Consider the following 27,277-nt stretch of genomic DNA (forward strand, 5'->3'; position numbering starts at 1 on the left):
TCAATTTCTGGTGTACAGCATAACGTTTCAGTCATACATATACATACACATATTCGTTTTCAGATTCTTTTTTATTATCGGTTGCTACAAGATACTGAATAGAGTTCTCTGTGCTGTACAGTAGGTCCTTGTTGTTTATCTGCTTTATATACAGCAATGTGTGTCTGTTAATCCCCAGCCCCTAAATGATCCCTCCCCACCCGTTCCCCTTTGGTAACCATAGTTTGTTTTCTGTGTCCGTGGAGTCTGTTTTTGGTGTGTAAATAGAATTTGTATCATTTTTTTTTAGATTCCACATGTCAGTGATCTCATATGGTATTTTTCTTTCTCTTTCTGGCTTACTTCACTTAGAATAATGATTTCCACTTCCCTCCATGTTGCTGCAAATGGCATTATTTAATTTTTATTTTATTTTTAACAATTTTTTCAATTGGGGGGGTAGAAGTAGTTAGGTTTATTATTTATTTACTTGAGGGAGGTACTGGGAATTGAACTCAGGACCTCATGCATGCTAAGCATGTGCTCTACCACTGAGCTATACCCTCTCCCCTTGAATTTCTTGTTTAAACAGCTTTATTGAGGTAGAATTTATATGCTGTGAAATTCACCCATTCTAAGTGAATCATACAATTCAATTATTATAAGTCAATGTACAGAGTTACACAGTCATCATAAGAATCCAATTTTAGGGCATAGCTGTCACTTCTAAAGACTCCATCCCATCCCCACCCCCAACCCCAGGCAACCCTGATCCGCTTTCTGTGTGTATAGATTTGCCTGTTCTGGACATTCCATGTAAACGGACTCATACAACGTGTGGCCTTTCACGTTTGGCTTCTTTTACTGAGCGCGACGTTTTTGCAGTTTATCCCCGTGAGAGCGGGGATCGGTACTTTGTTCTTTTTTTTAATCGACAAATACCATATTTCGACGATCCACTCACCAGCGGATAAACATTTGGGTTGTTTTCACTTTTTGACTATAATGAATAGTGCTAGAAACATTCACTCACAAATATGTGGGCGTATGTCTTCAGTTCTCTTGGGCATATATCTAGATACAGAGTCACAGAGTCACCCGGTAACTATGTTTAACTATTAAGGAACTGCCAGGCTTTTCCACGGTGGCTGCACCATTTTGCATTCCCACCAATAGTCTGTGAGGGTTCTAATTTCTCCATGTCCTCATCAACACTTACTATTTAAAAGTATCATCATCCTAGTGCCTGTGAAGTGGTGTCTCACTGTGGTTTTGACTTGCATTTCCCTGGTGGCTGATGCTGCTGAATCCTCTTTTCATGAGTTTGTGAGCCATCCCGATATCTCTTCTTTAGTGAAATGCCTATTCGGATCCCTTTCCGATCTTTGAATTAGGTTATTTGTCTTCTTACTGAGCTGGAAGGGTTCTTCATGTATTCTGGATACATCAGATATATACTCTGATCAGATAGGATATGCATATATTTTCTCCCATTCTGTAGCTTTGCACTTTCTTAGGGGTGCCTTTTGAAACCCAGAAGTTTTGAGTTGTGATGAAGTCCAGTTATCAATTTTTTCCTTTATTGGCTGTGCCTTTGGTGTTGTTTCTGAGAAATCTTTGCCTAACTCTGGTCACAAAGATTTTCTTCTACTTCTTCTAAGATTTTGAAGAGGTTTAGCCCTTACATTTAGGACTTGTGTCAGTATTGAGTTAATCTCCGGGTATGGCGTGAGGGAAGGGTCTGAATTCATCCCTTTGCACGTAGATATCAGTTAATCCAGCAGGTGCATCGTTGCATTTGTCTGCTGCCTTCTTCTGACCCTTCCTCTGCTTCTGCCTGGAGGTGAGCAGCACTGCCCCTCAGTGGCAGCTTCCACCCTCACTTCCCCATCTCTTCAGTTCAGGAGACCAGGAGTCTTGACTGCAAAACCCCAATACCAGCTTTTCAGAAGAGAATTGGACTGGTCGACCCATTTTGAATTCGGTGAATACCTCTGGTCCAATCTTGTGTGCCTGAGGGGGAGTTTACACAGTATCACTTTGGCAGCCAGGACCCCATCCCCGCCCAGCTGCTCCCTGCATGGGTGAGAGGAGGCTCATTGTGAGCCAGGCAAATGCCCCCAAAGGTGTCTCTCTGGGGTCCCTATCTCGTATGCAGCATGCTGGATCCGCTGTGAACCAGCTCCACGTTTCCAGCTCAGGGCTTGTAGGTCAGATCCCCCAAATTAGTTTTTGTTGGATCTGTGTTTAAGTGTTTGAGAAAACAAATGAAATGATTGAATAACTGACAACATTTACAAACAAAAAGATTTCATGTGAAAATCCAGTTTTTATGCTTCGTTTTAAAAAATAGGCGGTTCTGGGTCGGCCACAGTCGGTGGCATCAGCGTGGCAGCCGTCCTCTTCAGACAGAGGGTGTCCTGTCCCGGTTGCCCCAGTCCCCACCACTCTGCCTTGTTCCACACACAGTCCCCTGTTCTTCTTAACTTTTCCTCCCCGACTCTAGCCATTTGAATGTGTACCTCCACCCCCAGGAAAGTCTTCGGGGCCACTGCCAGCCCACAGAGTCATCTGCGTCTTGCGTCTTACCCAGAGGCTAACTCTGAGCCGGGCACTGCCCTACATTCCGAGTCAGCCGCGTTCCTGCAGCGCTGGGCTCACAACGAGGTTTTGCTATTTGCAGTCTGCTCTCGGCACCACTGCCAGTGGCATTGATGAACCTGAGTGCTTTATGGAAATGACGCCCTGACCAGACTCAATGAGAACATGCAGTCCTTGGGGTCCCCTCATGCAGGGCGCCTCTTTCTCAGAATTAGAGCAAAGAGTTTAATGTTCTGGCTTACTTGACAAGAAGAACCACCCAGTGCAAATGAGGCAGAGGGCAGAGCAGTTTGGAATGAGGAGTGTTGGGTGAGGCAGTTTAGAATGTATCAAGAAAGGAACCCCAAACTCTGACTTTTTACTAAAGAAAATAAAAGATGTGCTAAGAATATGGAAGACATTAAAAAAAATTTTTCCCAGTGGAATAAATCTATTTTATTTGGTTTTTAAAAATGAGTGCAGTTAGTTCTCATTTTTCCTGTTACAGATGACTTCATTGTTGAAATCTTGGAAAATACAGAAGATAATAAACATCATTTACTACCCAGAGGAAAGCGCTGTTAACATAGCAGAGATTCACCCTCTCTCAGCCTGCTAGTTAACACAGCTGACAGTACAATGTCTGTTGTAAATTTAATTTCATCATAAGCATCTTCCCAGATCATTACTGGTGCTCCATTAATGTGATTATCAATGTCTGTATTTATCCCAAAATAGGTGTAGGTTCCAAATGTTAGATTATTTCCTTTTACCTCCTAGCATAAATGAGGTTTCAGTAAGCATCTTTGTGCATAGATCTTTCTTCATGTTTTGGATTACAATGAAAGAAATACCCAGTTTCCAGGAAAAAGTAGGAAAGGTAGCTGAAAGGTAAAAATATTCATCAATAGGATAAATCTTATCTCTGATTTTTGTTGGTTTAAATATACTTCGAGAAATTTGCCCACACCTTCTTCACGTCGGTCCTTCTTCTCATGTCTTCTTTATGTGCGTCTCATTTTTTCAGAGCTCTGTCTGTTGAGCCTCCATCATGTGCCAGCACAGGAGAATGGCAGCGAGGAAGAGGTGTGGTCCTTGCCATCAAGGAGGGGTTGTCCTCTTGTTGGTCCTGGGTGTCGACCTGCAGAAACAGAGTTATTGGGCACCCTCCATGACCTGGGGAGAATTAGCTAAAGGAGGAATGATAAGATGGGTGGTGGAAAGGGAAGTGTTAGAAGTGTCATGGAACCCAGAAAGAGGAGGCACTAAGAGCTTCCAGGCAAAAGGCAGGGGAAATAGAGGCATAAAGGGTAAAAGTGTGTCCTTCCACCTGGGTCCAGATTCCTCATTCTGAGCTCCAGGCCCTTCGAATGTTTCCCTCCCAATTCCTCAAACTCAGCTCTGAACTTTTATTCTTTCATTAACTCATCCTTAAATTCCTCTTCCTTCACTTTCCCTGCAAACTTCTACTCATCCTTCAAAGCCCAATCACCGACATCCTTTTTGATATCCCCATTCTACCTTGGGAGAGGCTGTATCCCCCCTTCCCTGTCCTGCCAGCTGTGTTGATCTCACCTCAGTTGTCACACTTGTCCCAGTGGCATTGTAGAATTTTTTATTTAATTTTTCTGATGCTATTTGTTTATCTTTTTGTCTTTCTTCTCATCCTAACTGACAAACTCCTTGAAGACAGAGGCAGTGTATCAGTTAGGATTCAGTTTGGCTGTGTGTGATAGAAAACCCATGCTAACCTAGAAGGGGAGAGTCCTGCCTAGGGTAGCAGCTCCATGACCATCAGAGATCTCAGTTCCTTCCAAATTACTGCTTCCTCTTCCTCAGTTTGTGGCTCTTCCTCATGGTCCCAAAATTGCTGCTTAAGCTCAATTCACCCTATCAACATTCCAGTCAGCTGGAAGAATGAAAGGCCAAAGAAAAAACATCCTCCCTTGAGGGCTGCTTTCTGGAAGTTGCAAACTCCATTTGCATTTGTATTTCATTGAAACTTAGTCACATGGTCATATCCAGCCACAAAGGAGCCCAGGAAATGTGGTCTCTATTCCAGGCAGCCATGTTTTCAGCTAAGAAGCAGAAGTATATTCCTAAATAGAGGAGAGCTGATATTGGAAAACTGGGAGAGATCAAGGATGATTCTTCTAAGCTAGACGGGGCTGGCTGTGGGGTTGGTGTGTCACTTACCAAGAAATGGAAGAAAACACAACAGCTGCTGTTAAATGAGCACTTCAGGTATGTCAGGCACTGTACAGGATGTTCATCTCCCTTTTAGAGGTGAGGAAAACTGAGGCTTCGTGAAGTGAAGTATCTTGCCCAGCTAATTAGGGCAGAGGTTTACTGGTTTACAAAGCCTGGGTTCTTAACTGCTGCCCTATTCTACCACCCAGATGAGCTCCAAGCCTCCTGTGGACCAGCATTGCTGAAAGGAGAGGGAAAGCAGAGAGGGTGAGGCCACTGAGAGCCTCCTTTAATGTGTAGCATTTCTCCAAATCCTCCAGTTCCTCTTGCCTCCCCTTCCTGGCTGTCAACAGAGATTCCTGCCCATTGGCCCCCTTTATCTGACACCAACAGTTGCCACTGAGAAAGTAGGAGTATTTCTAATTTGGAACCAGGTCCAGGCCACCTCTTCTTGGATACCTCCAGTGATGGGGAGCTTCTTTTCAATCAGGGCAACTCATTGCATTGTAAGACAGTATCTCTTTTTAGAAACTCCTTCCTTACCTCGAGCTGAAAGCTGTTTTCTTTGGCAGTTCAGGCTGCATATTCTTTAGTCAAGTTGTCAACGACAGATCATTTCTCTTCCCAGTGGATATCTGGCAATGTCTAGAGACATTTTTGGTTGTCATATCTGGGGATGGGGGAGGATGCTGCTGGCATTTAGTGAGCAGAGGCCAGGGACACTGCTCGGCATCCAGCCCTGCACAGGACAGCCCCCACAACAAGGAATTGTCCAGCTCGAAATGTCAGTGGAATGGAGGTTGAGAAACTCAGTTAGATAGACCTCATTTTGAATCTTGGCTTCACCAGCTGCTTCCTGGCTGTGTGACCTTGAGTAAGTTGCTTCACCCCTCTGAGCCTAAGCTGACTGTTTCCTCATGTTTACCTTGGAGCTCATCAGAAGACCTTCCTGCGGGCTTGTGGTGGGCACTTAATAACCAGAATAATAGCCCAGGGCTGGGCTCTTACTGTGGTTGCCGCCCAGTTGGCGTTCCTGGGTTGTGAAGGGAATTTTCTTATTTGCTGACACACGACTTGATTGGATTAGACTATTTGCAATCACGCTAGTGAAAATTCCACTGCAGCTCATGGTTTTGGGATGGAGTCACTGCCTTAATTAAAAAATGATGACTTGTTTGTATATGTGGACCTCTTGGAGTAAAGGGTCCATTTCTGCTTGTCACCAGGTTGTTGTCCCTGGGGGTTAGCAGAGCTCTCCCACCCCACTGTCCCAGTGGAGGCTCCCAACAGCCTGGGGTGGGGGTGGGGTGGGGGTAATACTATTTTCCCTACTTTACAGGTGAGGAAATTGGAGACCCAGGTGTTTACCCAAGCGCCACACAGCCCATCGAGTGACAGAGTTGGGTGAGAACTCTCCTCCATGGCCCACTTCTCGAGGGACACAGTGCTGTAAAGAACCTGCGGGTGCCTGGTTCTTTCTTCTCCAGGTGCCTCCTCTAGCTTCCGTTCTCTCTCCCCAGGGCACATCCTCTCGGCACGCTCGGCCTTGACCCCAGAGAGGGCACCTCAGAGCCTGGTGGAGTGTGGGCAGCCCGCGGGGAGCGTGGCCTCCTGTGCAGCCCGTGGTGAAATGCAAATCTGCGTCCCTGGACACCTCCCACTCTCTGCCTGAGTGTCTGGCATCTCTTTGGCATTTAAGAGAGGGAAAACCATTCACAGATCGAGTTTCCAAAATGCAGATCCCCAGCAGAGGGGAAAGAGCCTTACAGGAGCAGTCTCAATGAGTAGAGCTTTTCGGGGACTGGGTGAGGGTAGAGAGACCAGACTGGCAGTCACCCAGGCACTGTGCTCAGGGGGACCCCACGCCGGGTTCGATGTTCTGCTGCCTCTGTCTTGAAATTTGTAATAATTTTAAAATGTTTCATTTTGCAATGAACCCCCAAATGATGCAGCGGGTCCTGGGTGGGACAGGCAGGCAGTGCTAATGTGGCCTCTGCTGTCCTCTTGGCCTCACATGATCCCTCAGACTCCCTCCTCTGTCCGGACACCCCCACCTCACCCCACCCCCGCGATCCTCCAGAGAGGCAGCTCCACGTGCCGCTGGAGGCAGCGCCAGGAATCCTTCTTCTGAATCCCTTGGCTTCAGAGGACAAAAATGGGTTTTCTTGTTCCCGAAACAGATCACTGAGCTGAAAAGGAACCGTACGCCAGGAGGTATCTGTTGAATGAGTAAGTTCTGAGCTGAGATATTTCAGAGCCTCTTGTCTCTCACTCACTTACGTATTCACTTAAATCTTTCTCAGTCCTCTGCTTTTATCTTTACCCAAAATAACATGTCCAAGCTATGAAGGAGAAAACTTGATAAAGAATCGAGCTTGTGGTGATAGTTAAGTGAGGAAGATAAACTTCTCCAACATTTTATTATGAAAATATTCATAAAACAGAAAAGGTAAAAAGCATGATACAGCGAACAGCCATAAACCCACCACCCAAGTCAGAAGTTGATGTTTTGCTCTTTGTACTTAATCACGTATCTACTCGTTTACCGTTCTTCTGACCATTCATCCATCCAGCTTACTTTTTGATTCATTTCAAAGTAAGTCGCGGACACCAGTAGACTTCACCCCTAAGCATGTAATAAGCAACACTAATTTTGAGTTCAGTGACCTCAATGCAATCAAGACAACTTTTGTTTTTTAATCAAAAAGGAAAACTATATAGATTTTTAGATAAAAATCACTTTCTCTCAGATATAACTGTGGAATGATAAATAGTATATATGCACAATGAAAAAAATTGTTTCCCTTTCTGTGTATGAGACGAAGAGAGAAAAGAGAAATAGAAAAGAGAAGTTTCCTCTCGGCAATGAGGAAGGAGAAATGAGACGGTTCTGTGGGAGTGGGAGGTTAGGGCTCCCTTGGGAATGCCTAGCTGTGGGAGTGTTGTAGAGAAGCGCTTCCTCCTTCTTCCCAACCAAAATAAAAAATAAGAACCCTTGAGATGACGCTGCGTTAGCCTTCTCTCCTCCTCCCCAAGGTGGCTGCGGACAATTCCAAGCGATCTGGGTTTGGTCAAGGCTGAAGGTGAAGCTGTAAGGTCCTGGAGGTATGGGGTGGACAGAAATACAGGCTGAAGCTGTAGATTTGGGGGTTGTCCTCACAGAGGCGATGGCTGGAGTGGGGTGGGGTGAGTGAGTGAGACCCCCGAGGCTGACAGCAGAGAGTGATGGGAGCAGAGGGCAGGCCTGGGGCACTGGAAGAGAAGGTGATTCTGTGGAAGAGGCCAAAGGAGTCAGAGGGCTGCTCTGGCTGTGGCGGCTCGGAGCTGGAGGAGAGCGTGGAAAGTTACCCAGAGCAAGACTCTAAAAAGGAGACCTGGAAAACCCTTTAGAGGGCACCCACCCCACCTCCCACATTTGCCCCATGAGAGGACATAGGCTGAGAGATCACTCAGCAACTTAGTGACACATCTGGGGCAAAATCAGTGCTGCCCTAGTGGTGCTTTTCCAACAAAGTAACTTACAGGGTTTCTTCCACAAGAATCTTGGGGTCTTGCTTGTTTTTTTTTAAGTAAAGTGTAGTTGATGTACAATGCTATGTATGTCACAGGTGTAAAACACACTGATCCAATTTTTATAGATTGTACTCCATTTATACTTGTTATAAAATATTGGCTATATTCCCTGTGTTGTGCACGATATCCTTGTAGCTTTTTTATTTTATACATAATAGCGTGTACCTCTTAACCCCCACCCCTATCTTGCCCCTTCCCCTTCTCTCTCCCCACTGATAGTCATTAGTTTGTGCTCTTTATCTGTGAGTCGGCTTCTTTTTTGTTACATTCACTAGCTTGTTCTGTGTTTTTAGATTCCCATATAAGTGATATCATACAGTATTTGTCTTTCTCTGTCTGACTTATTTCACTTATCTTATCTGACTTATTTCCAAGTCCATCCATGTTGTTGCAAGTGGTAAAATTTCATTCTTTTTTATGGCTGACTAGTATTCTGTTGTTTATGTATATCACATCTTCCTTATCCATTCCCCTATTGTTGGACACTTAGTTTGCTTCCATATCTTGGCAATTGTAAATAATGCTGCTATGAAGATTGAGGTGGGTGTACTTTTTCAAATTAGCATTCTCATTTTTTTCGAATGTATACCCAGGAGTAGAATTGCTGGGTGGAATGGTACTTCTTTATTTAGTTTTTTGAGAAACCTCCACACTGGTTTCCACACTGGCTGCACCAATTTACATTCCCATCAACAGTGTCCGAGGGTCTCCTTTTCTCCACATCCTTGCCAATGCTTGTTATTTGTTTTCTTTTTGATGACAGATGTTCTGACTGGTGTGAGGTGGTGCATCCTTGAGGTGCTGACTTGGATTTCCCTCATGATTAGCGATGTTGAGCATCTTTTCGTGTGCTTGTTGGCCATTTGCATGTCCTCTTTGCTAAAATGTCTCTTCAAGTCTTCTGCCCATTTTTAATCAGGTTGTTTATTTTTGATGTTGAGTTGTATGAGCTGTTTATATATTTTGGATATTAACCCCTTATCGCCCATAACATTCACAAATATTTTCTCCCATTCAGTGGGTTGTCTTTTCATTTTGTTGGTGGTTTCCTTTGCTGTGCAAAAGCTCTTAAGTTTGATTAAGCCCATTTGTGTATTTGGGGTCTTGCTTTTTATGTTTAAAAACCATATGAATTTAGCCTTCTGCTCAAGAATTTATCTGGCTTTGTCTTAACATAAAAGCAATTCATTTTTGCTAAATTGTCAGGAGACCTTTACACTCTTTGGTAGTTCTCAGTTTTCTTTAAACTCACACCACGTTTAAGACTGAATTTAAAAATCTAAAAATGCCTTCTGGAAGTCTTGATACCTGCTTCAACCTCCCACTTCAATTAGGAATCACCTATTAACAGGATCCAACCTGTTTTTGGTACAGCCCCTCTAGCAAAGAACGTTTTAGTACATATTACTTTGTGTAGTTCATGTAATGAAAAGAATTTCAAATATAAGAGTAAAATGATAACTATGCTTTCTCAAATAATATAGCCCTCTTACCACTTGAGCACCACTCATCTGAGGAGCTATGCCAGGTTTATTTCACTCCTCATGTGCCCCGATAAGCTCCCCCATATAGGTTAGGAGTGCTTTTAGACGCAAGTAAAAACTCCCACAACAGTGGCTTAAGCAAAAAAGATACTTAATTATTTCCCATAATAACCAGCCTGGAGGAAGAAGATTCCAGGGTCAGTTCAGCAGCCCAGTCATCACAGGACTCTGGGCTGGCGTCTCAGTGGTTTTCTTGGTGTTTTCGTGATAGACCCAGGATAACTGCCTTAGCCCCACACATACGCTTCCTGTCAGGAAGGAGGTGGCAAGTAAGAAACACCCTTTTAGTTGCTTTGCTCATTTGTCAGAGAGGAACAACTTTCTAAAACCCCATCTCTACCACGAGACTTCCCCATCTACTTCCTTGGCCACAGTTGTGTCTCAGACCCACTCCTAGACCAGCCACTGGCAGAGAGGAACCACGGCACCATATGCAGCTTAGGCCAGTCAGGATGCAGCCCACCTCCCAGAATACATGCGACTTGGGATGTATACAAACTTGGCCTTGTTTTTGCCCAATTCCCTCACTAGAACGTGAGCTCTTAGAGGGCAGAGATTCTTGTTTTGTTTGCTGCTCCATTCCCAACACCCAGAACAATACCAGGAATTCAGCAGTCTCGGAAGGAAGGAAGGAAGGACTGGCTAAGGAAGTGGGCATACAGGCTGTGGGTAACCAGCAGCGTCTGTCGCCCCGACAGCACGCATGCCCAGTCTGGTCCCCGTGACTGCACTAAGTGACTGCTGACCACCAGGCTCTGACCTGAATCCTTGTGTCTTTCCTCCCAGGGAGTGAACCCTAGCTGGAGGCTACTCTTGTGCCAATGACTTTTCCCAACTCCTCCAGCGTCTCGGAAGACACGATGAATGACAGGAACAAGACTGCCACGGCCGACCCCCAGCTGATGCCCCTGGTGGTGGTCCTGAGCGCCGTCTCCTTGGTCACAGTGGGACTCAACCTGCTGGTCCTGTACGCTGTGCGGAGCGAGCGGAAGCTGCACACGGTGGGGAACCTGTACATCGTCAGCCTCTCGGTAGCAGATCTGATCGTGGGAGCCATCGTCATGCCCATGAACATCCTCTACCTCCTCATGTCCAGGTGGTCCCTAGGGCACCCTCTCTGCCTCTTCTGGCTTTCCATGGACTACGTGGCCAGCACAGCATCCATTTTCAGCGTCTTCATCTTGTGCATCGATCGCTACCGCTCTGTCCGGCAGCCCCTCAAGTACCTGAAGTACCGCACCAAGACCCGGGCATCGGCCACCATCCTGGCAGCCTGGTTTCTCTCCTTCCTATGGGTCATTCCCATCCTGGGCTGGCATCGCTTCATATCGAAGCCCTTGCAGCACCGAGAGGGAAAGTGCGAGACAGACTTCTACGATGTCACCTGGTTCAAGGTCATGACCGCCATCATCAACTTCTACCTGCCCACCTTGCTCATGCTCTGGTTCTATGCCAAGATCTACAAGACTGTGCGGCGGCACTGTCAGCATCGGGAGCTCGTCAACGGCTCCCTCCCTTCCTTTTCTGAAATTAAGCCAAAGCCAGAGAACCCCAAGGTGGGGACTAAGAAGCAGAGGAAAGAGTCTCCCTGGGAGGTTCTGAAAAGGAAGCCAAAAGATGCCGGTGGTGGACCTGTTTTGAAGCCACCATCCCAAGACCCAAAGGAGATAAAATCTCTAGGTGTCTCCAGCCCAGAGGATGGAGAACTGGACAAATTCCATTGCCTCTCTCTTAACGTTGTGCAGCCGCAGACTGAGGCAGAGGGGAGTGGTGAGGGCCGTGCAGCCGTCAATCAGAGCCAGAGCCAGCTCGAGACAGATGAGCAGGGCCTGAACATGCACGGGGTCACTGAGATCTTAGAGGGTCAGATCCTGGGTGACAGCCAGTCCTTCTCCCGGACAGACTCAGACACGCCCACAGAGCCAACACCCGGGAAAAGCAAATCGAGAAGTGGGTCTAACACAGGCCTGGATTATATCAAGTTCACTTGGAAGAGGCTCCGCTCGCAATCGAGACAGTATGTGTCTGGGTTGCACATGAACCGGGAACGGAAGGCCGCCAAACAACTGGGCTTCATCATGGCAGCCTTCATCCTTTGCTGGATTCCTTACTTCATCTTCTTCATGGTCATTGCCTTCTGCGAGAGCTGTTCTAACCAGCATGTGCACATGTTCACCATCTGGCTGGGCTACCTCAACTCCACGCTGAACCCCCTCATCTACCCTTTGTGCAATGAGAACTTCAAGAAGACGTTCAAGAAAATTCTGCACATTCGCTCCTAAGGGAGGCTGCAAGGGGGTACAACCAAGTGATGCTTACGATGTCCCTGAAGGAAATGGAGGGGGAAGGCCTGTGTGTGGCCGGCACCTGGCCTTTCTGGAGTCAAAAGAATGGTCTTAGGGGCTGAGTAGTTTGGAAGTTCAGAGGCACCACTGGAAGATCAGCAGATGGCGGTGGTCAGCAGAGAGCGCATACAATGAGAGCAGATTCCAAGAGAATCGAATCTGGATGAGCTCTCCTGCTTCTTGGGAAATGTGGGAGCCTCAGACTCTCATTGTAATGCAAGCTTTCAGACTCCAATTAATTGCCAACTGAAGGAACACATGGGTAGAGTTCCGGTGGAGAATTAGACAGAACTCTGGAGCCTCCGTGGAATGGGGCTCTGTGACTGTGCAGAGACCTTACACATGTGGATAGATGCTGCCTCCTGCCAGGGGTCTCCTGGAGAGCATGACAGCTATTCCACTGTGGCTGCCAGTTCTCAGAACGCCTCTCTTCCTAGCCTCTTAAAAGAGACCCTGTGTCTGAACCACCTGGGAAATTCTGCCTTATTATTTCTCACTCATGCACATCTTAGAGCTGATCGGAAGTTCTGCAGCTTGCATGTCCATCATTTTCAAAGCCAAGTTCCTTTTAGTGATTAAAAAAAAAAGGTTCAAAGCTGCCCTCAAAAGAAAGAGAAAAGGACTTTTTTTTTCCACTGGCTGTTCATTAAAAACAGAGAAAAGGGGGAATGGGGAGAAGACAGCCATATTTCTTAAGGGCTGTGCCGGGTTGATCTCATTTAAGTCCCACAACACCCCTCAACAGGAGGGTGGTGTTACTTGAGAAGCAGGTTGAAGTGCAGCAAGGTGCCCGAGGTCACAAAAGCTACTTATGTGAGAGCCAGAATGCTCAGCCTGTGGTTTCAGCTCATCATAACATTTTCTCCAAAAGGCAAAAATTTGTACTATTAAGTATGTATGTACACACACACACACACACACACACACAATTCTCAAGAATATGTTGAGAGCAGAAACAGCTGACATAGAAGATGTCTCTGTGGCCCCAGAGGTGATACTTTGGCAGGGACCGTGTGCATTTTTACCTGTGAGTTCTGCTGTGTTTGTCCAAGAGAAGTCATCCTGGCCTTTTAGAGTCACACCTCTTCAGTAAAAACTCGCAAAGGCATGGGAACGCACCGTTTTACTTGGTGTTTATATTGTAATCTGGTTGTGATTTATATTTTAAAACTTGATGCTAAATTATAATGTATGTAACCAGTGGGAGTACCTGTACGAGTTGGTCTTTTACGTCTTGTGTTCCCATCTGCATGATCTGTTAAAATGAGAGACTTTTACCTACCTAAAATATATTTGAAACTATACTGTTACAAGTTTGATTTAATTTACTTTTCTGAGTCTCTTGGACTGAGAAGATATATTGAAATGTGGTGTCAAGTGTTACAAGATCTGATACGGGTTTCTCTTTAGTTTCAGATCACATTTGTAAACGTCTTGAATAAAGGACTAACTTTTTGTAACAAGTTCCACTCCCTAGTTTGATCTCTCAAAACTCTTCTCCCTCAAAACTGGGGGAGCTAAGGAGACTTTTGTCCTGATTTCAAAGCTGCAGGCGGTATGTTTCCAGGTCAGAAACCTGGGAGAATTGCTTCCAGGATCCCTCAGGACCAAGGAGAACTTAAAAGGACCCGCCCGCTCAGGACCAAGGAGAACTTAAAAGGACCCGCCCGCACAGATGGGGCTCAGTGCCCGCGGTTGATGCTGATGAATGGTCGAGACAACTGGTGAAGAGAAGCGGTTACCAGCTCTGACTCCGGGTCAACGAGACCTGGATTTGAGTCTGACAAGAACAGGAAATGGCCAATATAAATTGTCAGAGCCTAAAAAACAAGCTGCAGTGCTGTGTACAGCATTTACGGCGCTTGTAGAGTGAATGGTACCCAGTGGGGCCTCATACGTGGTTTGAAATTCCGCTGAGCTTGTACCGCGTGCCAGGCTCTGTCCTTCACCACTGTTACCTCATGGAATCTTGACAGCAGCCTCATGAAGCAGGTTTCTGGGTTTTTATAAATAGGCAAACTGAAGCACAGAGAGGTCAACAAGGACAGGCTCCAAGATCTGATCCTGGGTGGGCTCCTTTTCCATAGTATCAGCCTGCCCTTCCTACTCCTGCCTGTGTGGTTGGATCTTGAATTCATGAAAGACAGTGGATGATGGTGCAGACATACTCAGCCCTAGCCCACTCGGAAAAGAATCGGCAGCTGATGGCTTACATGAAATCCATTTGAAACCAGGCTCTCTGCCCTCAGTATGAAAATAAATACCTTCTTGGAAAAGGCTGTCAGAGACCTTGATTGTAGATACAAACTTGCAGACTCAGAAGCCCCTTTGAGTTTCTTTTCATGGGCTTACAGCTGATAAACTTAAAGCCAGTTCCTCCACTGACCAATTTCCAAATGCTAAATGTTGGCTTCTTTTTAACTATTTACAAGGTTTACAACAATGCATGTTGGATGAGGTTTTTAAGAGCAGTTTTCTACAACTGTTGTGAAGTTAGAGTAACTTATTTTTGTTTTTCTTCATAGCCAGATATTGAGGAAGGTTCAATGTTTTGTCCCCAGAACACTGTTCTTGCACGGAGAGGCCGAGTTGCAGAGAGGGGAGAAACAGAGCTAAAGAGGCTGCAAGTGAAGAGGGGAAAACCAGGGGCAGAAATAAAAGGAAACTAGGAGAGGAGGTTGCGGAGGGGGGCGGTTGGAGAGGAAGGACTGAAGGGAAGGGTTGAGGGACAGCAAGGGACAGAAGGGGGGGATAATGTGTAGAAGGATAGAGATGGGGAGACGTTAAGGGGCAGAGAGATGGAGATGGTTGGGGGAGACGAGGTGAGAAACTGAAGAATGAGAAGGGGGACAAAGAGTGTAAACCAAGTGGATAATACTAACACACGTGAGAAAAATCTACATCCAAGGACATAGTCTTCATTAATGGATTCATATGTTAAGTATATTCAAAAGAAGAATAAGTCATCCTTAGTTTTTGATAAAGAGAAAATGCTTTCAAACACTTTTCTGGAGACAACATGAAAACCAGTTAACTACAGCATCCCATAAATCTGTACAAGCTTGTGAAGCCATTCCATCCAATAGAAATTGCTATAAAACCTTAGAAGTCGGTAAGTTAGTGTTAACTGGAAAACTGGGTTCCCTTCTTGGTGGGTGTGGAGCAAAAGACACAATCAAGTCAAAGAGCTGGAGAAGGAAGGATTTATTGCAGCAAATAAGGAGAAACCGGGGATCTTTCCCAAAGCAGGGTCTCCCCAGGCAGCAAAACTGGGAAAGTTTTAAGCTAAGAGTACATGCATATTCATGAAGGCGCTTGGGTGTGGATCAAAGTCACAAGGGTCAGAAAAGTCAACATTATCTACCTTAGGTTCCAGCTAACCGAGTGGTTGAGCACCCGAGGAAGGTTTAAATTCTGCAAAACAGCTCCAGAAAGTGTTTCACACTAGCCTTTACCATGGAAACACAACTGGGAGTCTTTACAACTGATTTATCTTTGCTGTTGTTACTTCTCTTGCCTGATAACATCACCTGCATTCTTCTGTTCCCTTCTGTTCTCATTACTGAGACCTGTTCCAGGGCAAGCCCTGTGGCCAGGCTTAGACCACAAAATGGCTTAGGCCACAAATGTCTTCTCTTATATCAAGAAAGCCATGCTTTCTCTGGGGACCCCTACTCTGTCTGCTTACATTAGCAAAATGTCCATTCAGAAAATCCATGATTTGTTCCCGGGTTTTGGCAGCTTGAAAGAAAAAAACCCATGAGTTTGCAGATTGGCCATTTGATAAATTGATCACTTAGCTACTTGTCTGGCAGAAAATTGCTTCTCTTTGTTTTGAAGATGGGTCTTCCAGGAGGTAGATTTAAACCATAACACAGGGTGGAGAAGACTCTGGGCTCTCCTCGCTGCAGTGCACCCTAAGTGCTGTAAAGAAACAATGCTGTTAAGACCTGATTTTGCCAACATGTCATGCCACAGTTTCTTGGGCTTTCAAAGCCTACATTGTGTAGCACATGGTTCCCGTTGTGGGGGGTGTGTGGTATCCTCAACTGAGCTGCCAGGCAAGTGATGAAGGCAGGCTGACCTGAATCACTGTGGTCTTGAATAAGTGTCATGGGCTTCATTGCCCTGCTGTGTCTCTGAACATTCTATGCCCTTTTTTTGGCTCCTGGTCTTGAAACATTCTTGATGCGCCATCATCTTGGTGCCCCAATGGTCTTTGTCCTCCATCCTGGGTGGCAGGGGCAGATCTTCTGCTCTGAGCCTCACCCTAATTCCCTGCTAAGATGGAGGCCACATTTGTGACCAAAGTGACCACCTGTTTTCAGTCCCCATCTGTTAATTTAATAAGTATTTTTGAGCACTTCTTGGGCCAGTCTTTGGGGCAGCCATTAGGAAACAATGGAGAACAAGACAGACATGGCTTCAACCCTGTGGAGCTACTTTAGGGTTGCAAGTGACAGAAACCCACTTTGTGAGTGGCTCCTGGGATGTTTTGTGGAATCCAATAATGCTTTGGATGACTTGGCCGCAGAAAGGCTTGAGCCAAGTCAGCCATAGCAATCTCAACAACCTGAATCCAGGGAAATTTCACGAGGACGCTGCCATTGACCTATGTGGATTATTCCTATTCCTACTCTCTCAACATTGGTTCCAAAGCTGAGGGTAAAGAACTGTCTTATGTTCACCTTCGCTGCAGTCAACTCTCAAGGGAGGTGGGGCCAGTTGGCACACATGGCACAAACACAGCTGGAGGACCAGCAGTTCTCAGAGGAACAGGAATCATGAGCCGGGCAGAAACTTCCAAAAAAGTATTGATTACAAGGATCTTGAAGTCCAGCGGGGGAAATAAGCTTCTAAGGAACTAATTTCATTTAATCCAGCCTCATATATGCTTAACAGAGTGAAGCCTAGAGGTGGGTGGGTGTCAGGCATGCCTTCACTTAGGAGGTGACATTCCTACTGGTTTTTGTTTTTAAATCAAGTTTATTACATTCAATATATACAGTAATATGGACCCATTTAAAACGTAGAGTTCAGTGAGTTTTGACAAATGTGTATACCACGTCCTCACCATCTCAATCAAGATATAGAACATTTTAATCACTTCAGAAAGTTTCTCGTGCCTCTTTGCAGACAACAGTCCCCTTTGTGCTCCAAGTATCCACTGATGTGACTTCTATCACTATAGATTAGTTTTGCTGATTCTAGAACTTTCCATAAGTGGAGTCATATAGTATGTACTCTTTTTCCGTCAACATTTTGTCTGAGATTCACCCACATTTCAACTGGGTTTTTAAGATGAAGAGGAAGAAAGGAAATTGCAGGGATGGAGATATAAAAGAGCAGAATGGGCGGAGTGTAGCTTCAAACATCAGAATGAGTCTGTTGTGACCCAAGCCTGCAGTCCGGGACCAGTGGCAGCAGGGGAGCTTGATAAAGAGCTGACAATGTTAAATTCTACCTGAGCCAGGCACTCTTGAAAACCATGATGGTTATGAAATCCCCCGACTCTTTTGTGCTCCGGACATGGTTTACCAAAACATTGGTTATTCAAATGTTGAGCTTCTTTCATTTCCCAGTCCCCTTACTTTTGACGCACCCTCAGCCTGAGCCAGCATACAACCCCTCCTGAGAATAGGCCGCCTCAAGGTAAATCATTCTCTAATTTACAACAGTCCATCAGGCCACCCTTTCTTTCCGCTTTTCCACACCTAGTTCTTCCTGGCTTTCTTCACTCTTCCCAGGAAGGAAAAACTCTTTGCATAACCCTTGAGACTCTTGCAGATCTTTTGGTAGGAGTGGTCTCCCCATTGCTATAGTCTCTCCTCTTCCTCCTCCCCCACCATTTGCAATATTCCTTTTGAATAAAATATCTCCGTACTAAGTCTGGATTTGTTTTCCTATTTGGCAAACAGGCTTCTATTAGAATCCTAGCCCAAAAGCTCTTGAACTTTCAGCAATCCACTAACTTTTCCTAGCCTCTGTTCTTTCATAGGAAAATGAGGATAATATTAACATTTACCTTGTAGGACCTTTGTGGCAATTAGAGATGGGAAACCATGAAAACATGGTAGATACTCAATATATAGTAGTCTAGAGAGCTACATCAGAGTCATGGCTTTATGTCAGATTAAGTTTATACTCACTATTGTGTCTTCAACACTTGGCCAATACTTGCATATAGTATATACTCAATAAACAATTCACAGTGAATGGCTATCCCATTGATAGAGGGGAGCTATGAGAATAGTGCCTGATTTAGGAAGAGCAGATTGGTCACTGCCAACTGTCATCAGCCTCCAGGTATTAAAAAGGCCTAGCTGTTCACACCTGCCTCCCTAATGGTCCCTGTGATACATTTGATGCTGCCTCTCCTGGAAAATGGAAATGATAATTCCTGTCATCCTCAAATTAAAGACTGAACCAAAAGCGATTTTTTTTTAAAGCCTGACGGGCATATACATTCCCATAGCTGATAAGATAAAGTCTCCAGATTATCTCTCACAAGAATGCCTGGCCCACCTCCTGATGCCCCGCCTTCCCCACGTCTCAAGTCCCTCCCACTCAGCCGGGTGCTAGGGGCTCCTTTACCCGGCTTGTCTGCGGCTCCGTGTGCGCACGCGCGCCGCCGCCTCCGGGCAGGCGGGGGCGGGGCCCATTGCGTCATCCGGGCGCGCGCTGCAGACAGCGCCGTGGTTGCCGGAAGTTGGGCGGCGGTAAGTGAGCCGCGCTGGTGAGGGAGGAGTGGGGTCCTGCGAGGTCGGTTTTGGACGCCCGGGGAGAAGGGGAGAGCTCGGCGATGAGGGCGAGGGTCGCGGCGCGTCTGAAGGTCCTCCTCCAGGAAGGGGCTCTCCCTCCTGTAGGGAGTCACAGACTCCGGCTCTTGCCTTCTTGTCTCCAGTCACGTCCCCTCAGGCTAGTTCAGCCCGGGGTCTCCTGACTAGGTCGCTCCTGCTAGTTAACTTGTCAGTCCCTCCTGTCCTCTGGCAGCGAGTGCTCAGAATCTCCACGGGAGATAGGACGCCTGGGCGCGCATCCTGGCTTTGCCCAGTTTTGCTGTGTTGCTGGCGCGTCGCTGCCCTTGCTGAACCTCTCTTCTTCCTTCATCTGTCAAAGAGGAATGAGTATAAGGTCATTTGTGAAGCGAGGAGGCTAAACTATGTCACTTCCAAAGGCTTTTCTGAACTGAGGTTCTCGATGCCTTGGTTTGGTCCAGGGGTTACAAACTTTAATGTTTAGTCAGTCAGGTAAGGTAAATGGAGGTGTGAGAAAATTTTGGTGTCCGAAATAGAGTCGAACTTTTATTTTTACTGAGTTGAGTTTTATGAACACAATACTAACAAAATGGTGTTGGAGAAATGAAACCAAGACTCCAGTGTGTGTGCACATACGCAATGTCTAAATTTTTTAAATTTTTCTTATTTTTGCAATGTCTTTTAAGTTTGAACGCTGGTGACTAATAAAAAATTTTTTAAACATTGGCAACTAATTTAATAAAGTATATTTTTAAAACTGCAACAGATACCAGACATATCTGAGGTTGCAAGTTTCAGACATCTGGGTCCCAGACTCCCTTTGCCTTTGAATTCTTGGGTTTCTTCTATGACACCCCTGACCACTGGTTAAATTTCTCGAGTGGCAGAAAGCTCACTACTTCTAGTTATTCCTGTTTGGTCTTCTCCAGCTCTGACTCTTAAAATGTCTTATGTTAACTGAAAACTATTACCTGGTAATCTGAGCTCATTGTCGTTCCTTCAGGCTCTTGGAATCTCTCTTCCACTTAATTTTCCTGCACGTGTTTGAAAGGTGCTGGTCAGTCTTCCTCTTCCCACCTTTCTTCTCCAGGCTAAGCACATTTCATTTATTTACCCAGAGTAAAATGTGCAATGACCAAGAGTTTTGTCTTGTTTTATTTACAGTTATATTCCCAGTATATAGAAGAGTGCCTAGCATGTGTATGTTCAATAAATATTTATTGAGTGAATGAATAAAACTAGCACTCGATTGCCTGATGTGCCAGGCCTTATTGTAAGCACTGGTTGGGTAGTGACAAAATAAGACAGAAAAGAACCCTGTTTCATGGAGCCTACTTGATGGTTGTGGTGCTGGTGCCAGCAGTGGTGGTGATTGTCAGTGATACGATGTTGTCAATAATACAGTACTTTTAGTGGGTAGCAGGTGTTTCAGATCCTGATGGATGCTACAAAAAAAGACAGGGTAATAGGATGGAGCGTAATAGGTGGAAAACAGATTGAGCTATTTTAAAAGCCAGCTGGTCAAGGATGACTTTCTGAGGACATGACATTTGCACAAACACCTTAAAAGCCAGACTTGTGAAGGCTCATCTTGCCTTATTGTTCCCTCATCTCCTAACTCTGTGCTCTTGTCTTGTCAAGCTGCTTATAGGTTGTGTCTTACCTGGATCCCTTTGCTTTCGCTGCCTAGAATGTCTTCTTTTCCTCTTCTGTTTTTTTCTGGCCAACTCCTCTCTGTCCCTCATGTGACATGATTTTGAAACCCTTTAAGGAGCTGAGTACAGACAGGGCTGTCATTCAACCACAGGTCCTTTTACTGTACCACCGCCAGCTTCCTATAATAGAGAATAAGCACAAATATGAATTGAGCTTTTGTGGCATGCCCAGCACTGCTCTGCAAGCTGGAAATACCAAAATGAGTGAGATACACATCCCTGTCCTCAAGGAGTTAATTTTTTTTTTCAGTCAAGGAGAGAAACCACAGCACTATGGCATGAAGCTGCTGTAGAGGCTTGCTGGAGGAGGGCTTGGGTGCTCATAAGTCAGGCTGAGGCATCAGTAGGCTTCTGTGAGGAGCTGTTGCTTCATCCAAGTCCTAAAGGATGAGCAGGATTCATCAGGTGAAGGTGGAGGTGGGATGATACTGCAGACATTGGGAGCAGCTTGAACAAAAGTGACGATGAATGACTTGCATGTAGTTCCCCCAAACTAGAGTGCTAAGTTGTAGAAGAGGTGATTCTGGAAAGCCAGGTTGTGTGGATCTTGTGTGCTACAGCATGTGAGGAACACAGACTCTGGGATCTGAGATACTTGTGGACCATCACTGGCTTTGCGCCTGAGCTAGTTTTGTGACCCTGGGTGAGTCACTTCATCTCTAAGCTTCAGTTTCCTCTTCTATAAAAACAGCAAACAGACGCCTACCTCCAAGGATTGTTATGAGAATGGAGTGCGATATGTTACCCGTTTATCACCAGTAGATAGTAAACAATAAACTGTAGCAGTTAATATTACCATGTTAAGAAGCTTTATTTTGAAAGCTGGGGGTGGAGAGTGGACCACTGTTTTAAGCAGGAGTGTAATATGGTCTCATCTGTTTTAAGTTACCCAGGCGGCATTGTACTGATTACAGTGGACAGGGCAGGATCTGCAGGGAGACCAGTCAGGGCACTATTGCTGTGGTCCATGTGACAAAGGAGAGAGGCCTGAACCAAGGTAGGGGCTGTGGGGATGAAGACGGGTGGGTGGGTTTGAAAGACAAGGAAAGTGGGATGTACTGGACTATAACTGATTGGATGATATGGGGAGGGCAGAAGTCAGGATATTGAGGGTGGGGTGGGGGAATGAATCCTCTGTGTGGAAATGAGTAATAAGTTATTTGATCAGGAGTCCCTGATCAGTTATCCCTGACGTCAGAGATTTTATTTGAAACTCTCAATGGCCTCTTGACTTCGCTAAGTTGCAGACATCAGTTAAGGGTCCTCAACATCTGTCGTTACAGACTTATCTCCAACTGACCTATTGCTTTGCCTTTTGTTCTAATTCTGTGAAAAAATGGTGTTTGTTCAAAGGCTGATTCCTTTGCTTATGCTGAGGTTCCGTCTCCTTTTCCTCAGGACCTGGTTCCATCATTTGTCCCATTTCTTCCCTATTAACTAGCCCCTCTCATGAAAATAGTCTCTGTTTACTCTCATTTTGGGAAAAAAACCAAACACCCTCCCATTAACCTCTGCTGCACCCTGTCATGCCTCGTCTTGCAATAAATTGCCACTTCCACTTCCAGAAGTCATCATTCGCTGAAATCCTGAATCACGCCTCCCCCAAAACTGCTCTCCTCAGAGTCAGCAGACCTCAGTGTGGCTAGAACCCCCAACCTCTTTGCCAGCCTTACCTTTTGCGTTCTCAGCCCATCTGACGTCTCTGATATTCCTCTGCTTGTGAAAACCACTCTGGATTAAGTGCTTGGAAAACAATGATAAATGGAGGAAAATGAGAAACTGACACAGTTCCTTTCTCAAAGAGCTTTCATTCTAGTAGAGTCAGGGAAGACCTCCCTCTAGTGATGGTTGGGCTGAGATTTGAGGGAAGAAGAGGAATTAAGTAAATGGTGGTCATGCAGATGGACAAGGGCATTTTAAGCTGATGCCGAGGCCGTGGGGTGTTACTAGAATTGGAGACGTGGAACTCAGACAGCTTCCTCCTTTTGCCTGGAATGTCCCCACTCCCACTGGTAGCCTTCCTCATCCAGTCCCCTCTCCCAGCCATCAGGAGGACATTTGGAAGTGTGTGGAGCGGTTTTATTTTGTGACATGACTACAGGGCGTTACTGCATGTGAGAGGGTACCAGGGATGCAGTGTGGGGGGCTAGCGCTGCATGGAAAAGAACTGTCCCTCCACAACCTGTAAAATAGTGTTCCTTGAGAATCCACTGCCAGTTCTTTTAAAAACCTTGGCTCAGGGATTTCTGTGGGAAACATCCCTGCCTCTTCAGTCTAATTTCAGTGTCCCTCCTTCCTCCCGTGACGCCCTGTACAAACGCCACACCGTACTGTGCTTCTCTACCTACAACTGGCTATACTGCCATTCTTGGTCTGTCTTGCCCTCAAAACTGTTAACTCCTTAAAGCCAGGGACCGTGGCTTTTTGCCATTAAGTCCTGAAATACAGCATAGGGACCAGTGCGTCATAGAAGTAATGGAATGGAAACCTCAGTGCTTCTGGCGTGTGTTTCGTTGGTAGCATTAGTTTTCCTTTTGAGTGCCTGCTGTGTGCCAGATACGTGCATTTTCTAACTGAATCCTGTCAATAATTCTGCGCCACAGGTGGTGTCCCATCTTACAGGGGAGGAAACAGGCTCAGAGAAGGTAAATGACTTGCCCAAGATTGTGTGTCTGGAAGTAGCAGAGGTGGGATTTGAACTCAACTCTCTCTGGCTCATGAAGCTCTGCCCTTTTGTATTGTACTGGCTCCAGTTTATCAGACTGCATTGTTGTCCCATTGTTTTGTTTGTTTGTTTGTTTTTTGGACTGAGCTTTAAGGCCCTATATTTACCTCTGTGAAAATTTTGATCTTGTTAAATAGGCCTGTCATTCCAGGTAGTCAGAGTCTTTTATTCTGAATTTCTGTTATCCGTCACATTGCCTGTTCCCTCCTGCTTTGTGTAGAATTTATAAGCAAACCTGTATCGTTATTCAAGTCACTGGTGAAATGTGGTTATAACAATATCTCACTGAATATGTTTGTTTATGTGTCAGTTTCCCTGCTGTAACAAGGTTCAGTACACATGAAATATTTAGTAAGTATTGATGAATATACATTCATGTAGACAAATAAAATAAAAATAAATTGGATCAGACCCAAGACTGAGCCAAAGACATCCCTGTTAGCTCCTTTTTATTAACATCGGTTCATTCCTTAACCAATATCCTTTGAATACAGTTATTTTACCAGTTCTTAAATCCTAGTAATTATGTCAGGGTCCAATTCCTGCATCTTCATCTAGGATATCTGGAGAAGCATTGTCAGAGACCTTGCTGAGGCCCACGTAACCTAGCTCCTTTGCCTGTGGTTCTTCTGTGATCAAGGCAGGAACGAAATAACTGTCACAACTTGTTTTTGGAGAAACCGTAGTGGCCTTTTGTGATTACTTAGGGCTGTTGCATACAGTTGTGCAAGTTGTACACTGCTGAAGAGGGCACGTCTGAGAAGGTCCCATTCAGATCATAGGCGTTGTGGGTATATTTGTGTAAGGACAGTTTTTTAGCAGACAAGGGTAAAGATGTCTTGAGCTAACTTTTACTCAGTGTGTTGGAGCAGTCTTCTCAGAAAAGGAGGTAAACTGTCTTGAGGATGGGGTGCAATTTTCTAATTGCACAGAGGTGCCGTGTGGACTAGAAAGGACTACATGACACCTTTCTTGGGAGCAAATTCTCTCTCCAGTGGGCTACCGAATCCATCTGTATTCTCCTCTTTGGAAATCAAATATTTTGAAAATCTGAAATCAAGTGTTTGCTTGGCCCAGTTTTTCAGCACCTCTCTCATCTCCTGGGATTCCTTAAAGATCACCAGAAGTGAAAACCACAAAGACTCTATTACTCAGAATCAGGCCTTCATAACCCAGCCTGCTTTTAGGAAACCCTTGCAGATTTTAGTCGTTGGTTGACATAAGGTCCCTTCAGTGATTCGGGTGAATCCAGGTGGCTGCCCCTCATGTACAGAATGGACCAAGGTGACCCTGTTGGTTGGTGGACATAACAGAAGGACTCCAGAGTGGGCATGCTGTTCTCCATCTTCTTGGTATGATCTCTCTCTCCTCTTGCCCAGAATTCCTCAGCGTTCACTCTTGCTCTCTCACAGGCCCCACGACGCTGGTTCCCAGTGCATCCATTCTCAAAAACTGAGGCGGAATGAGAGAGCAGATTATTGGTGAAGGTCAAGGTTATTGTAGCAGAAGGAAAATGAAATAAAACGAAAGACAACCAACTCCCAGCAGTAACCAGTGAGAATGAAGGTTACAGTCTGAACACTCTGGAGGGGGCTGCCGGTTCCCTGGTTGACCTCCCGAGGCAGCAAGGAGTGTGGATTCCATAGGGGCCGAGGCGGCCACGGGATGAGGAGTCACCTTGCCCCTAAGAGGGATTATCCTGACTGCTCATCTCATCAGCTGTTACCTCCTAACGTCACGGTCACTAAAAAAGCCATTTGGGGTGACTTGGTGTCTGGCAGAGATGTCAGTTTGGCTCAGGGGCATCTTGCCTCTAATGTACTTTTTAAAAGAAACTGAGGCTCTGTACCCAGCTGGTTCCCCTGTAGGAGTCCTGAGTTTTCATTTTCTGGTAAAGTCGCATCTTTCGTCTTTCCCGTCTGTTTGGAAGGAAAGGCTGTATAAAGCTCCCTCTTTCGCAGCCTTGCAAATTATTTCCCAAACTCATGAAGCTGCAGAAGCATCACCAGCCTACAAACACGCATCGGCTCCATGTGCCCCCCAGCCCTCTGCCCACTCCCGCGGTCTCCACCTCCTTTGTACCCGTCAGCCGCTGAGAACATGTTCTTGTTGTCAGCGGAACTTGGTCATGTGGTCTGGTGCTTATTTTAATGACTGCCAGAGCTCACAGCCCCGCAGCTGGGAAAATGAGAACAGAAGCCCGCTCTCTGTGCTCCATTTTGGCCCCGAGATGGTACTTCAGGGCCAGATTGTGGTTATTTCAGCAATTCTGTTAAGTGAACGGCCCCTCATGGCCTCGGAGAAATTGAACACTCCTAACCCTTTCGCACTTGCTCCCCTGGACCTCCCCTGGGTGATCTAGAGCAGGAGACCATCCGTTTTGTTTTATTTAAACTTCTCCTGGGTGTGCAGTGCTCCTAAGAGGGAGGTGAGACTTCAATGAGGCCTGCTCGAGGCGGAGAAAGTTTTCTTAGCACGGGAAAGGGCAGCCACATTCCTCAGGCCCCGATGGACGATGGGGAGGCAGGGTAACAAGAGACAGTAGTACCTGCCAGGTATTGACTGCTGACTGCAAGCCAGGCACCCGAATGGGCGCATCACACACTTTCTTATTCAGCCGTCCCAACCTTGTGGGTTGGGTATAGTTATCCTCATCTTATGGATTGAGGCACAGAGGATGAAGTTACCTGCCCAGTGCTACTCAGCCAGTGAGTGGAGGAGCTGGAACTCATACGTGGGTTTATCTGACTGAGGACCAGTGTCCCAGCCACCTTAGCTTTTAGCATCCTTTCTCTGAACTGTTAAAAACTCCCCTGCCCTCCCAAAGCAAACAAGCAAAACCCCAGAAACACATGTGAAAAATAACAGTGAGAGATTTGTAGGGTAGTCAGGCTGGTCTGTTTTTCTTTTCTCCCCTCAAGGGTCTAGTTTCCCTGAAGACAGGTTTGTTTGTTTTCTAATCTCTATGATTGTCACTTGTTTTCTACCAATTTTACTTCTTCATTCCCCAAAATCCTACACTGACTTGGTATTTGCTGCGTCCAATCCTGTCCGCCCCCCGCAGAGGGAGAGCTGTTGGGCTGACTCACTCCAGGAAGCACTTATGCTGCAATTAATTTTATGAGCATCAAAGCCAAAATACTTTCATCTTCAGCATCTTTAATAACAAAATGCCAGAAAATTTATGGAAATGATATTTCATTTCCACTCCTTGTTTAGAGCAATGAATTTCTTCTCAACAAAGCTAGATTTAAATAGGTCATCTGTTAACTGTCGAATATAGGAAGGTTCTCTGCAGGATTGGTATAGTTTGAATACAGGGTCCTCTGTTCTTTTTTGTTCAGGTACCTCATGCATATAGTAAGCTGCACTCATCGTGAGTCTGTAGCTTGTGGATTATTACCTCCGAACATGCCTTGTAACCACCCCAGCTCAAGGTACACAGGATATTTCCAGCTCCCCTGGAGGCTTCCTCGTGCCCCTTCCCAGTCAACAGCCCCACCCCACCCTGTCTTTGCTGTTCTAACTTCCAGCACATTGACTGGTTTTGCCTGGTGAATGAATATTGAGTAGGCTGGGTCTATGCAGGCAGGTCTTAATATTTTACTTTGGAACATTTTAAAACTTACAGAAACCTTGCATGAATAAGACAAAGACCTTGCATATACCCTTCTCCCAGACACTGCATTCAGATTTTATCCCAGTAACATCCTGAGCAGAGCATCTACTCAGGATCGTCCATTGCCTGCAGGCAAGTCTTTCTAATCTCTTTCCCTCCTTCCCTTGACTTCTGAGACCTTGACACTTTTGAAGATCATGAGCCAGTCCCAGTCATTTTGTAGATTGTTTTTCAGTCTGGGTTTATGTG

At 45.7% G+C, this 27,277-nt stretch overlaps 2 protein-coding genes across 9 annotated transcripts in view; both read left to right on the top strand.

Annotated features, from left to right (window-relative positions):
• Nucleotides 1-12,810, top strand: part of HRH1 (histamine receptor H1) — a 167,803-nt gene extending 154,993 nt beyond the window's left edge. For 2 of the 5 annotated variants that reach the window (XM_072941859.1, XM_031686224.2), the window contains 3 exons: nucleotides 6,089-6,236; nucleotides 6,930-6,978; nucleotides 10,653-12,810. In XM_072941859.1, coding sequence (XP_072797960.1) covers nucleotides 10,688-12,148 — 1,461 coding nt within the window. In that variant the 5' untranslated portion in view covers nucleotides 6,089-6,236; nucleotides 6,930-6,978; nucleotides 10,653-10,687 and the 3' untranslated portion in view covers nucleotides 12,149-12,810. Of the gene's footprint in view, nucleotides 1-6,088; nucleotides 6,237-6,929; nucleotides 6,979-7,722; nucleotides 7,855-10,652 lie in introns of those variants that run through there. The other 3 variants (XM_006206810.4, XM_031686226.2, XM_072941860.1) reach the window with 2 other exon arrangements.
• Nucleotides 12,811-18,866: 6,056 nt separating this feature from the next.
• ATG7 (autophagy related 7) overlaps nucleotides 18,867-27,277 on the top strand; it is a 215,908-nt gene continuing 207,497 nt past the window's right edge. The window contains exon 1 of one of the 4 annotated variants that reach the window (XM_031686218.2): nucleotides 18,867-18,930. The gene's annotated coding sequence lies outside the window, so the exon portion shown is untranslated. Of the gene's footprint in view, nucleotides 18,931-21,568; nucleotides 21,682-27,277 lie in introns of those variants that run through there. The other 3 variants (XM_031686219.2, XM_072941857.1, XM_072941858.1) reach the window with 3 other exon arrangements.

The sequence above is a fragment of the Vicugna pacos genome, chromosome 17, assembly GCF_048564905.1.
Source record: "Vicugna pacos chromosome 17, VicPac4, whole genome shotgun sequence".
In the NCBI taxonomy this organism is placed as follows: Eukaryota; Metazoa; Chordata; class Mammalia; order Artiodactyla; family Camelidae; genus Vicugna; species Vicugna pacos.